This window comes from Trachemys scripta, chromosome 6 (genome assembly GCF_013100865.1).
Source record: "Trachemys scripta elegans isolate TJP31775 chromosome 6, CAS_Tse_1.0, whole genome shotgun sequence".
Lineage (NCBI taxonomy): Eukaryota > Metazoa > Chordata > Testudines > Emydidae > Trachemys > Trachemys scripta.
In genome coordinates, this window is record NC_048303.1 from 87,326,398 (window position 1) to 87,340,487 (window position 14,090).

The 14,090-nt window shown below is 41.3% G+C and overlaps 1 protein-coding gene across 2 annotated transcripts in view; it reads left to right on the forward strand.

Annotated features, from left to right (window-relative positions):
• FRMD3 (FERM domain containing 3) overlaps nucleotides 1–14,090 on the forward strand; it is a 216,525-nt gene that overhangs the window by 105,981 nt on the left and 96,454 nt on the right. For both annotated transcript variants that reach the window (XM_034773457.1, XM_034773458.1), the window contains exon 3: nucleotides 4,143–4,185. In XM_034773457.1, coding sequence (XP_034629348.1) covers nucleotides 4,143–4,185 — 43 coding nt within the window. The remainder of the gene's footprint in view (nucleotides 1–4,142; nucleotides 4,186–14,090) is intronic.

The following is a 14,090-nucleotide window of genomic DNA, read 5'->3' on the forward strand; positions in this document are numbered from 1 at the left end:
TTTTATGGAAGGAAAGTTTAGAAAAAAATTCAATTTATAAATGTCAGAATATCCCATTTCAACATTTTTGCTAGAAACTAGATATTTTAACACTCCTGAATCAAAATATTTAATGTTGGCTAGGGTTGATATTAAATTGTGTCTGCCTGAGCTGCTGAGTTGCCACATGAGAGGTAGATGCTCCCATTCTTTTCTATGGGCCAGGCTCCCTGGTAGGACTCCATCTCCTGTATTGCATTATGGCAATGGGTTTCTCATGATTAAGGATCCGATTCTGTCACAGAGGTCACGGATTCCATGATTTCAACGGACCTCTGTGACTTCTTCGTCTTTAGCCAGCCGTGATGGTGGGGCTAGAGCAGCTGTCAGCCCCCACCCAGGAGCAGTGGTGGGATTGGAGTAGTGGCCTAGGGCCAGAACAGCAGCTGCTGGGGCTGGTGGTCAGCCCCTGCTGCAGGAGCAGCAGCTGGGGCTGGAGCAGCGGCCGGTCTGAGTCAACACTGCAGAAGGAGTGGTGGGGCTGGAGCAGTGGCTGGTGGTCAGCCCCTGGCAGAGCTCCCACTGTTAGTTTTCCCTTCTTCCCCACCCCCGGGTATTTTTAGTAAAAGTCAGGGACAGGTTATGGACTTCTGTGAATTTTTGTTTAATGCCCATGACCTGTCTGTGACTTTTACTAAAAATACCTGTGACAAAAAATGCATCATGGCCAGGGCCGGCTCCAGGCACCAGCGCAGGAAGCAGGTGCTTGGGGCAGCCAATGGAGAGAGGCAGCATGTCCGGGTCTTCAGCGGCAATTTGGCGGCGGGTCCCTCAGTCCCTCTCAAAGGGAAGGACCGGCCGCCGAATTGCTGCTGAAGAATGAAGTGGCGTGGTAGAGCTGCCGCTGAAGTGCCGCCGATCGCGGCTTTATCTGTTTTTTTTTTTCTTCGCCGCTTGGGGTGGCAAAAAAACTGGAGCCGGCCTTGATCATGGTGGTTCAGCCAAAGGGGAGACCACAGCGTATCAAAGGAGATGCAGTCCAGCCAAGGAGTCCAATCCATAGAGAAGAATAAGGACATGAGACACTCAAACTGTCTTCCATGAGGGAGTGCAGCAGCACAGGTGAACAGAGTTTAATGTCAAACTGACCTGAAAACATTGTTTAATTTGGCTTAAACCCCTCCCCCATCTTAAATGAAACATTTTGTTTCAGTTTTCCAGGGGAAATTTGAAAAAAATCAGTACAATTTGAAATTTTCCCAAAGAAGATTTTGATTTTTGCATAAAGACTTTCTGTAGCAAAAACCACTGTGAGAATTCCCAAACAGCTCTAGTCTGCAGGGACCCTTTGCTGAGAAATACATCTCCCCTTCCTCACATGTAGAAGCCTTAATTTGGTCCTAAATATAAAAGCTATTCATAGTCTGAGTCTAAATATAACATGAGTATTCTGTGAGGTGTAGTCTAGGTTAATATCTATTTCTGCAAAGATAGAAGAGAGATATTGAGAGAAAATCCTTCAAAACTCTACATAGAACATTCAAAAAATATACAATGGTGGAGACTTTCAACGGCACAAACAACAGTTAGGTTGTCTGTGCTTTTGAAAATCTCCACCAATACACTACAGAAAAAGCTGATATAACTGCTCAGATGTCTCAAATACCCAATTGAATGCTTCCTCCGCCTGTGTACTCAAACAAACTATTCTTAAATTCCCCTGATCCCCACTGATGGAAGGTCACCACAGAAATTTTATCTTTTAAACACTGTTTTGATCTCTCTTTAACCCTGAAGCAAAAAATCTAATCTGATAAATTAGCCTCAGTTTTGCTTGGTAAATAATAGAAACTGCAATATTTAACTGAAAGTCAAATCTGAGCAAAACAATTTTTTTCTTTTGGTGTTTGTGACACATGAACTAAATCTACATCCTAGCATTTTAAGGCACACACAGCTATGTACAGTGTTTTTCAGTCCTGGCATAGTGTATGGGAAACAGCAGAGACACTTACTTCAGCCTGGCCTTTTAAAAAGAAAATGGCAAACAGAAACAGCTTGCTCCAGTCAAGGATAAAAGGAACATTTCTTAACTCTCAAATTCTCCTGTATACCAAGTCAGCAGGGTCGTCACTTTCCAAGTGTCTCCTTCCTGCCCAAATCTGGGTCCAGGAGCTTCCTGACCCTGGCTGAGTGGAGATGGGAGAGAGTGAAAGCTCCTTATATCCCTACTCTAATGAACTCCTTGTTAATCTCTTCCCTACTACTTTAGCATGGGTTATGTACATCCTACTGCAAACTCCTTAGAATATATTTCTTTAGTTTCCCCAATAATCATCTACTTCTCACCAAGAAATTCTCTAAAATGCATTATTCCAGTGCAAGGTGAACAACATTTTTTCATGTGTAATCTAAGCTATTTTGTAATTGGGGTCGAGGTGGGAGAGGGGGGGTGGGTATCAAATAAATGCTAGTACATTTTCCAGTAAGTTAGTAATGGGCGCTCTTTTAAAACACCACAGTTAAAAAAAACCTGCTTTTCTGTTTTTTTGTTGTTAATTTATTCCAGACTTAATTTTTTTCTCCAACTTCCTCTGCCCTAGGATGAAACGTGGTGTGGGATATGTCAGGGAGGAGAAATGGGTTTCTTTTTGAGGCAGCTAGGGATGGGCTTAAAAATCAGCCTAACATAACTATGGAGCAGTGCCTGCCACCCAGAATACTGCTTAAGAGCCCTAAATTGTGAGTTGCACACATTCAGAAATGTATTTTTTAGAGGCACTTGTCTTTCATTAGCAATTGTACATGAGAAACCTGCTCCACCACTAATTACAGCTGAATTTAGCTGCTTCTTCAGGCAATTGCCAGTTTGTTTTTAAATTAAATTACAGTACCTCCCCATTAGCAAATGCTGTCCTTGCACTTGTTCTGCATGTTGGTACCATTACAATAGTTATGACAGGCAATACTACAGACATTATAGGTACTGAAAAAGCCCCTTTCTCTTGGTATTTTTTTTACATTGCTTAGTGCCCCTGTACAACTTTTAAAGGTTGATTTTGAGCTAGCATGGAATGAGTTAAAAAGAACCCTGTGGTGCGAGGCCCCACAGCGTTGATTATGCTTAGTAAAGCTGAACAGCACACTTGCTGACCAACTGCTGCTGCAGCACAAATCTCATTTTAATGTGGAGATTTTTCATGTACAGGAAAAATCTCAGTGGAAAGGCTGCTGACCATGGGCAAAAGTGACAATTGAGTATCAACCCATCCATACATCAGTCAAAACAGCTGCCTCGGTGGCTCAGCTCAATGTTATTGCAATTGCTAGTTAAGTGCCCTAGTCCATCTACTGCTGAGATTTGAGTCCAAGATATTTGTATAGGTATGAGTCCATCTTGCAGGACTGAAAATCTCTCCCCAGCCTCATACTGTTTATTGTTCCGAAACAGACAAAAATTTACTAATGTTAGCCATTATTACCCTGTACCCCACGGACTGTGAAGAGACCAAAACATGTCCATAATCACCCATTGTGCATTGTATGATCCTATTAGCGAAACCATTCAATTTAAAATGTGTTCTTTGTCCGGTCCCATTTTTGTTTTTGATCAAGTTTCCAGTTCTTGCTGGAAAAGGATAGGAACTTGTATGCTGATATGAGTTGAGAGTGTAAGATTTAGTAAATGCAGCAGCTGTAAGGACTGTACTAGGTATCCAGTTCATTAATGGGATTAGCAAATATAGGTTTTAGATTCTGAATGTTCTCTCTCCTTATTTCACAGACATGTACATCTCCTTTGGAATAGAGGAGAAAAAAATAAGGTCTAAATCGCTGCTGGGGACGGATCAGTGGAGCCACTCTGCTTGAATGGATCTCTTTGGAATGCTTGTTTTATCATGCCAAATAGAGACAATAAATAGCAATTCTTACTCTATTATTAGAACATCATTCGTGTATATAATTGTGCCATACTCTCTATATATACTATGGTTATACTGTAACACAATGAAGTTGTTTTCTCTACCTTTGAGGTGCCCCTATAAATTAGCTTTTACTGGAAAATGAAAATATTGTGTGTCAGTTTATCACAGCCTCTTAATTTTAAGTATGTGCTATACTGTACAACACGTTAACTGCTGACCTCTGCTCTTTCTTTTCAGCACTGGCTTGAGCCCAACAAGTCTATCTCCAAGCAAATGAAATGTAAGTGCTAACAGCCTACTTTATGTCTTGGTACCCTGTTTTGAAATGCCCACGAGTTGTATTGTGTTGTTTCTCTGCAGTCATTTATAGTGTGTTTTGTTTGTTTCCTGGTGCAAGAGGGTCCTTTGTGTCCTTGCTGAAGCCCTGAGAACTCTACACTATCCTCAGTACTTCTGATACTGTACAGCACTTACCATCAAGGCACTTCATTATGACTACAAACTTTCTGGGTTAAGACTAAAACCAGATGCCTGACAACATCTCTGGAGTGATTCAGTGCATCCTTCCCTCATGAAAAGAACTGAGTGCTCTGGCTCTGGTTGTGCACCCAGTCCTTTTCAGACTATAGAAACAAGACACAGTGGCAATCAAATTGGAGTCTTCTGCCTTGTGGCAATGCAGAGTGTGAAGGCTGGTCCACACTGAAAAGTTACAAAAGCATAGATTGTCTCTCAGTGGTATGAAAAATCCACCTCCTCCCCCCGAGAGACTTAGTTAAAATCAGCTAACCCCCTGTGTAAACAGTAGTATGTCAGCATAAGAATTCTTCCGTCAACCTCATTATTACCTCTTGGGGAGGGATAGCTCAGTGGTTTGAGCCTTGGTCTGCTAAATGCAGGGTTGTGAGCTCAATCCTTGAGGGGGCTACCCAGGGATCTGGGGCAAAATCAGTACTTGGTCCTGCTAGTGAAGGCAGGGGGGCTGGACTCAATGACCTTTTGAGGACCCTTCCAGTTCTATGAAATAGGTATATCTCCATATTATCTATAGTACTCCCTCCCATTGCTGTAGTAAGTGTCTACACTGAAATTCTACAGAGGTGCAGCTGCAGCTGTACTGCTTTAGTGTTTTATGTGTAGATACAGCTTTATATGATCAGTTTAGTCCAGTAATCTCAAATGCTAGATAATTTCAGTGGGCTGCTAAATACCAGCAACAGTCAAGCAGAAAATTACAACATGTGACATTTGGCTATCAATTAATTTAAGGGTAGTCTTATTTTAAAAAGTCTTTTTTATTTCTCCCCCTCCCCTGTCCTGTCCCCACGTCCGTCTCCTCCCCTCTCCCCCGGAAGGGAGAAAAAAGGAGTGAGGTGGGAGGGAAAAGGAGAGTGACACAGAATCCTAGGATTGGAAGGGACCTCAAGAGATCATCTAGTCCAGTCCCCTGGACTCCTGGCAGGACTAAATATTATCTAGACCATCCCTCATAGGTGTTTGTCTAACCTGTTATTAAAAATCTCTAATGAGATGAAAATTTCACAGCCTTCCTAGGCAACTTATTCTAGTGCTTAACCACCCTGACAGGAAGTTTTTCCTAATGTCCAACCTAAACCTCCCTTGCAGCAATTTAAGCCCATTGCTTCTTGTCCTACCCTCAGAGGTTAAGGAGAATAATTTTTCGCCCTCTTCCTTGTAACAACCTTTTATGTACTTGAAAACTGTTTTGTCCCCTATCAATCTTCTCTTCTCCAATCTAAACAAACCCAATTTTTCAATCTTCTCTCATAGATCATGTTTTCTAGACTTTTAATCATTTTGTTGCTCTTCTTTGGAATTTCTCCAATTTGTCCATATCTTTCCTGAAATGTGGCCCCCAGAACTGGACAATATTCCAGTCGAGGCCTAATCAGTGCAGAGTAGAGCAGAAAAACTTCTCATGTCTTGCTTACAACACTCCTGGTGATAATTAGGGTGACCAGATGTCCCGATTTTATAGTACTGATGCAGAGTGTGAAGTACTGATATTTGGGGCTTTTTCTTATATAGGCACCGATTACCCTCCACCCCGGTCCCGATTTTTCACATTTGCCATCTGGTCATCCTAGTGATAATACATCCCAGAATGATGTTTGCTTTTTTTGCAACGGTGTTCACTTATATTTAACTGGACGTTTTGGTTTCCATTTACTAGGAATTAATCAGATTTCTAAAAAGTTAGACTAAATCTTTTCACATTTGTTTGAGGTTCCTATTTTCCAAAACCTTGCCTGCTCTTTAGCTGCTAAGTCAGTCAAGTTGCTTTGGAAATGTTATGGCCTGGATTTATTTTTTTAATAAATGGACTGATGACAAAGTCTTGTTCAGTAAACAAAACTATTTTGATTGTCAATGATTTCCTTCCAGGAGCTGAGGAGAGTGTTCTCTTCATAGTCTGTGGAGACTCGAATTCAGTCATTGGGATCTACTGCTTGTTTCACTAAAGAGTGTTGTCAACATGCTTTGTTTATGACAGGAGGGAGAATTTTGCCCACATGCCCTTGAAGGCATAGTCTTTTTAAAAAAAACCTGAATGCTTCAGTGTAGAGTTTGATTCCATTAGGTGGTAGAGTTCGGATTACTTATATATGATGCTATTTAATTATTTTAAAATGTGGTGAGACTGAAGAGGTGAAATTTAATGTTTTCCTTTATATACTATGCAAAAAATAATAATAATTTGTAAGCAAATGTATTGATTAGAAGATCACTGACTTCCACCAGTTCAGTGGTGTGACTTTCTTTAAAACATCATCAGCAAACACATATTTCTTGAATGGTTCTTATTCTCAAGCTGGATCTCTTTTACAGCCTGCTGCCATTATAGGTTTTCCCTTCTAGTGAGAGAATGGTATGGTAGACCTCAAATCAATGACGGCTATACTCAGAAAGACTTCAAGGCTTCTGAAATATGCTGCTCAAACAGTTTCACTTTTGTTTCTACTGCCTGTCCCTCCCTTCTCACATTTATCTCCAGACTTCTTCTCCTTGTCCACATCTATTCCGCCCTCAACAATCTTCTATTCATTGAACTTTATGAAACTTTGCACTTTTAGAGAGAGGTAAGGGATTGACTCTGTGTACACAAATTTGCAGAGGGAAATAGGGGTGAGGTCTGTTTGTAGGGTTACCATATTTAAACATTAAAAAAAGAGGATACGCCACGGGGCCATGGCCCCGCCCCTCCCCTTCCCCAGCCCCACCCAACTCCGACCTTTCCTCGCCCCTTCCCCAAAGTCCCCGTCCCAACTCCGCCCCCTCCCCTGAGCACCCTGCATTCCCCCTCCTCCCTCCCAGCCACGCGAAACAGCTGCCTGAGTGCTACTGGCTTCACGGTTTGCCGGGCAGCCCCCAGACCTCCAGACCCTGCGCCCCCGGCCGGGCGCTTCCCTTCCCGGGCTCTGGCTGAGCTGAGGAAGCGCCCGGCCGGGGGCGCAGGGTCTGGAGGTCTGGGGGCTGCCCCGCAAACCGTGAAGCCGGTAGCGCTCGGGCAGCTCGGTTCTTCAGCTGCACAGAGCTGAGGTGTCTGGGGGGAGCAGCAGCAGCTGCCGCAGGGGAATCCACCTGCAGCTCGCAGCCTGCCGGTGCTGCTCTAAGGTAAGCTGGGGACTGGGGCAGGGATGATGGCAAAACAAAGCTGGGAGTATTTTCCCGGACATGTTCGGCTTTTTGGCAATTCCCCCTGGACGGGGATTTGAGGACCAAAAAGCCAGACATGTCCGGGAAAATCCGGACGTATGGTAACCCTAGTTGTTTGTCACCTCTATATATTATTTATTTACTTAAAACATTTTTGCTGTTAACAAGCATGTTATCTCTGGAGAGACAGATCCACAGTTTGAAAACTGCAAAACTAAGCATCTCTGATGGTATCTTCTGGACTGAGCACTGAGTCCCATTGGGTAGATAGAAAGATTAACCTAAATAATGTATACAGAAGCCCCTGGAACCCCATAAGATTGAGTCCCTAATCCATGAACTATTGGAACTCTATTTACAAAACTGTTCTTAAACACTACATGAATATATTGTCTCATACTATAGAATTAGAATTTATAATCCCTATTCCATGATGAGATACATTATAGCTCAAAGATATCTTAATTAAAACCATCTTTAGACAGATTTTTTCCTCAAAAAGCATTTTATCAAAAAAATTCAAATTTAAATAAAAAAATCCGATTTTTTAAAAATCATTTATTTTTATCCATCCTGTTAATGTGCATTTTATCCAGCAGAAAGCATTTTTGTTCTTGTATAAATCAACAATATCTAATGTATCTCAGAGAGGTTCAGATTCAAAAGCCGGTTTTATAAATTAAGGGTATTCACTAAATTAATTAATTAAAAAATAAATGAAATCATGATTCCAGGTGAGCCAAAAGAAAACCTGAGATCAGTAGAGGATGAGGAGTGTGAAAACAAGACCAAGGAAGTGATTGGTAAACTGATCATACAGTACACCCTTCAATTAAAAACTTCTGTGTTAGGGGACTGGAGGAGAGGGATGGCAGGGAGTATTTTACATGGAATATATTAGACAGGGACTTTATGTAAAAAGTTAAGAATAATAGTAAGCATAATACAGAGAATTCAGAAAACAGTGATACACTGTCATGAGGGACATCCGTTTCCTTATGGTGCAAAAATAGGCTGTTCTTACTACTAACGATTTAAAATGTTCTAAACTTAATTGACCAGTGAGATTTAGATAGGATTACGAAGCTCTTGGTTAGATAGGGCAAAAGTAGAGAAGAGCATGGAAAAAACCCATTTGTGTCTGTAAGCAGGCTGTTTACTTGATCTCAGCTGGCATATGTGGGGATTTAATTTTCCTCCAGCACAGTACCAAACTTTCTATATGTTGTATTCACAGAGAGTGCAGCATTGACGAGCAGACAGGAATGGATGGGAATAGTTTTCTTATGCATATTTTATCAGAGACTAGATTTCTTGGTGTTGAATAATACATAAAACAATTCAAACATAATCCCTATATTTAGTCATGTTACATAGCTATCATATTTCAGCAGCCATACGTTCAATAGGTTATAATGATTCTTGTAAGAAAGTCTTAAGGTACACCGGATAAGTGTTATTGATTGATGCTCTGCAATTTCCTCTTCTTTAACTATGGTAAAAGTGTTGTTTATATCTAGTAAGAATACCTGGAAGTGGGGAGGAATCTCTGAACATGCTCTGTTTTGTCATGTGGCAATACATTAGCCTGTTTTGGGACAACACGGTATGAGTGCTGCCACAGCACCCAGTCTTTCTCCTAACATATTACTTTTAGTTTTCCACCTTCATTAGTAAGTGGAGTGCATCAGAACATATGATGCCCAAGTTCTAAGTATACCCCCTTGCCATTTTTACTGCCCTTAGTTCTGCCTATGAAAGGAAACATGCTGTATTAGGCTTTGAAGGGTCTCCAATTCCTTGAACTATTGCCAGTTTCATTTTGTACTGGTCAAAAATCTGCCAAGGCTAGCAATCAATAGGTCTGTGCTGCACACTTCAGACTTCTTGCCAGTGGGATCAACTTACGCTAATGTATTATTGGAAAATTCTCAAAGGTGCCCCTTTGGTAAGTAGGGTAGACATGTCTTTGTAGAACTAAGAATGACATTTTTGTTCTCTTCTGTACACATCTGTCCTTGGGGTGAATTTGCTATTTTAAGAGTCATAAAGAGAAAGCAACACTCCCTCCTCTCGCCTCCCAAAATGTTGATCTATAAAGTTTCCTTCTCCCTCCACCACCCCGCCAAGCTTCTTGAGGTAAATTCTGATCCTGGTTATGCCAGAATGGCTTCTACTGACCACACTCAGCACTGCTGTTGAATTCCAGGATGCTATTTGTCCAACCTTTTTGTTTGTTTGTTTTTAAAGTAAATTGTGTGTGTACTACATACTGTAGCCATTCTGTAAACTTGGTTCATTGGGGTGAAACATCGAGTCCTATGGGGGTCTAGTTCCCGACTGGCCTTTGTAATTGTTATGGAAGGAAATGATATGGTAGAAGGAAGAAAATCTGTGAAGATCAGTTCTGTGGCTTGATTGGTAACATATTGCTCTACCATGCACAAAATCAGAGTTCACATTAAGCTTCAGCAGCCTGGCTCCTAGGATGAGCTGGAATGATATTCTTGGCAGGGGGCCATTGCAATTTGTTAATCTCTCACCACCTCCACTCTTAATGACATCGCTATCTGGGAGTACTGTAATTTGTTTGCCATGCCAGCCAAAACGGGTCGGGCAGCAGCTCTCTCAGAACATGTGCACCTGATGCTCCCGAGAAGAAATGAAGTTAGGTAGTCCAGAATGAAGAGAGATGCAGAAATTAGACCTGTTCAGCACTTCATAACAAAATCTTAAATCAAGCAAAGCTCACCTGACTTTCATTGTTGCAGTGAACCAAAGGCCTAAACCAAAGGCCAGGTTTGTCTAAGGCAGTGGTTCCCAAACTTTAACAACCTGTGAACCCCTTTCACTAAAATGTCAAGTCTTCAAACCCCCTCCTAAAAATGAATATTTCCAGGGATTTTCTCCTTTACCTGAGTATAAATTATAAAAGCAGTGATCTTGGAAATATAAAATTTGTTTTTATGACATGCTTATTACACACTATTTATTAATTATTATTTATCATTACAGTATTTTTATTACATTATGAAAACGGCAACACTCTTCCAAGATCTCACTTTCATAGCTTGTATCACTTTGAAGAAGCCTGTTATAAGACAAGGCTCCTATGTTTCATCAAGGAGTATCAGTTGTGAAACCAGCATGGAAGTATTTAAGAAGCCAACTTAAAGAGTTCCTCCTACACAAGCATTCAGGTCTTGAGCAGTCCAGGCAAACAATGCACGTTACAACAAAGTTTAAACTTGTTCTTCATAATAATTTTAAAAACAATACTAGCTGCCTATTTAATTTTAAAAACAGCAAAAAATATCCACCTCCCTTTCCATTTCTTATAAGGAGTCTTAAAGTTTAAATCTTCTCAGTGTGATAGATATGCTTGGTTTGATCTGCTTAGCTCTTGGAAGTCCAGGGGCTCCGGGCTGCTGGCCCCATGGTGCCCGGGCTTCCTAGGGACAGCTCTGTCCACCATTAGGGAATTTTTTCCCAAGAGCCCCCTGTAACATTTCGCGAACCCCCAAGGGTTCACGAACCCCAGTTTGGGAACCACTGGTCTAAGGGTACATTTACACTGCAATTAAACCCCGCAGCTAGGCTATGCCAGCTGACTTGGGCTTGGGCTGTAAGGGACTGTTTAATTGTGTGGTAGATGTTTGGGCTCAGACTGGAGCTTGGGCTCTAGGACCCTGCAGGGTTGGGGGTCCATGAGCTTGGGCTGCAGCCTGAGCCCAAACATGTACCCCACAATTAAACAGCCCCTTAGCCTGAGCCCCATGAACCCAAGTCAGCTGGCATGGGCCAGCTATGGGTGTCTAATTGAAGTGTAGACATACCCTAAATGCTCAGAGTTTTAAAAACTGTCTGAAACTTGATTTTACTTGAGTTTGGTTCTAACTTTTCTGCAGACTGTTAGAAACAGACACTCAGAAAAATTCAGTGGACATGACTCCATGCGAAGCAAAAGGGGTAGAAAGGGTTTGCATGAATCCTTGTTTAAGTAGTTTTTTAAAATCCTATATTCCTTCCCATATGATCCCTTCCAAGGCTTGTTAAAATTCTTTGAATCATTAGGTTTGTCAACAGGCTGTGCTGTCTTCCTACCTGTGTTGTACAGTAATTGAGGAAGAACCTGTGACGTGGAATTTATGGTGCATTTGGTATCCTTCTTCTCCCCCTCCCCCGAAACGAAAACCAAAAAAACCCACCACATACAGACTAGCATCCTCTCAGGCTCACTTACATGTATTCAGCAAGTGGATTGCAAAAACATTTGATTTACTTGCCAAGAGGGGAAGCAGAATAGTGGCATATGTTCAGGATTCTCCAGAGATTCTTCTGCAGAGTTGATGAACAATAAAAAATATTTGGATACTAGAATTTTTTTTTTTTTTTTTAAGCCTGCTAGCGTCTAAGATGTTAACATTGCCCAGGCAACATGGAACATCACTGAGGTATGCAGAAAATTTTCTGCATACTTGCATTCTCAGGAATACAGAAATAACTTAAACATCTGTTTTTGGACTTCAATGCCTGCCTCTCTTTCATGTTATCGGTTGAAAGGAACAGTGTTATTGGGGGTATATATGGATCCCTGTCGCTCTGTCCTCATGCAAAGGCAGCTTATTTAAGAAATCCTGCCAGTTGGCATGCTTCCCTACTTGCCACCCATCCACCTGAAGTTTCTGGATTCATTTTTACACCTGCTTTTCACTAGCTTGTGTTTCAAGAGAATTTTTCTTATATAAATAGCTGTTCTCCAGAATAGGGTTGCTTTTGATGATGATCACTCTGTGAACAAAGTGACTGAAGAAGTGAGTGTATAGTTTTTTTTAGGCAAATCATTCTCCTGAAACTGTCTAGTCAACTCTCTCTGCCTTGTATTTGAAGAGCAGAGCTGTTCAGGTGGGTTTGCTCTGAAACATTTTTGAGACAGATACTCATACACCAGTGTGTGTGCTGAAAGGAACAAGGCACTCGTTATTCTAGAAAACACGTTTGATGCCTAGTTTCAATTAAGAACTTCTTACAAGTAAGTGTTGCTTTAGCACATAGTATAGTCTGCAACTAGATATAAATACACCTCTAGCTCGATATAAAGCTGTCCTCGGGAGCCAAAAAATCTTACCGTGTTATAGGTGGAACCACGTTATATTGAACTTGCTTTGATCCACTGGAGTGCGCAGCCCCGCACCCCCGGAGCACTGCTTTACCGTGTTATATCCGAATTCATGTTATATCGGGTCGTGTTATATCGAGGTAGCGGTGTACAAACATTACAGTGAATTGCCTGGAAACATGCCAGGTAATGTGTAAAGTTCCTTCACATGGAATTTGTTTCTTGATTTACTGCAGCTGACAGTTTCAATGTATGGTGTAATTCAAGTGGGTTTTATTCCATTTAGTTCCTTCACCTCTCGAGTTCTGTTAGTATATAAACTGGTGAATTAATAACCTCATTGTTAGGAAGTTGCACCCAATGCAATTCTCTGTGCTAAAATCCTTTGAAATAATTATAATTATGAATATATTTAAGCGATTTGGCAAAGCCTCATAGGAAGAAATCATGACAAAGCCTTAGGGCATTTTTTGTACAGCAGCTGGTCTTTATCTGACAGATAAAGGACTGCTCTAAAAGAAAAGCCTTATAGCTACTATAAACCCAATTATATTTTCCTTGGGGTTTTTTTTTTGGTGGAGAAATTTTCTTTTGAAAATGAAGTTCTGTTTTATTTGTTACTGTTTCCACTTTTAATGTTTGAGTGATTGGTTGAAAGTAATTCTGTTTTAGGAAGGTGACTGGCAAGCTTGTTAATCATGTTTCCCTTGAACCAGTAATGTTTGTTGCTGTTCTTGTGGTCTTGCCTGCTGTCATAAAATGTATAGGAATGTGTGAGAGAGAGGATTATTTTTTCTTGCTGTTAACTTCAGTGCAGTAATATGCTCAAAATGAGGACTCTACTAGCTAATCACTTACAATTAAAAGATTGTTTACTAGGATTTACTAGGTTTACAATTATTTTAAAAGTAAAATGGGGGAAAGAGAACTTGTATGAGTCCCCCCCGCCCCCCCCAAAAAATGTTGATTGATTCTATCTCGTTTATCAGTGGGGGGAAAAAAGAGAGTACTGTACCTAATATCCTATATTTCTTTGAATTTAAGGTTATCTTGTAGTCACTTTCCTGGGATTGGATAGATAGGGCCACATTCGTCTGAACAACACTGTAATTAGGATCATAGGACAGTTCACCTCATACAAGTACCGAAATACAATCTCTTTATCATGAAAATGCAACTTACAAATGTAGTTTTTTTTGTTACATAACTGCAGGGCCGCCCAGAAGATTCAGGGGGCTTGGGGTCTTCGGCGGCGGGGGTCCTTCCGCTCCAGGTCTTCGGGGCACTTCGGCGGCGGGTCCCGGAGTGAGTGAAGGACCCGCTGCCGAACTGCCGCCGAAGACCCGGAGTGGAAGAAGCCCTCGCTGCCAAATTGCCACTGAAGACCC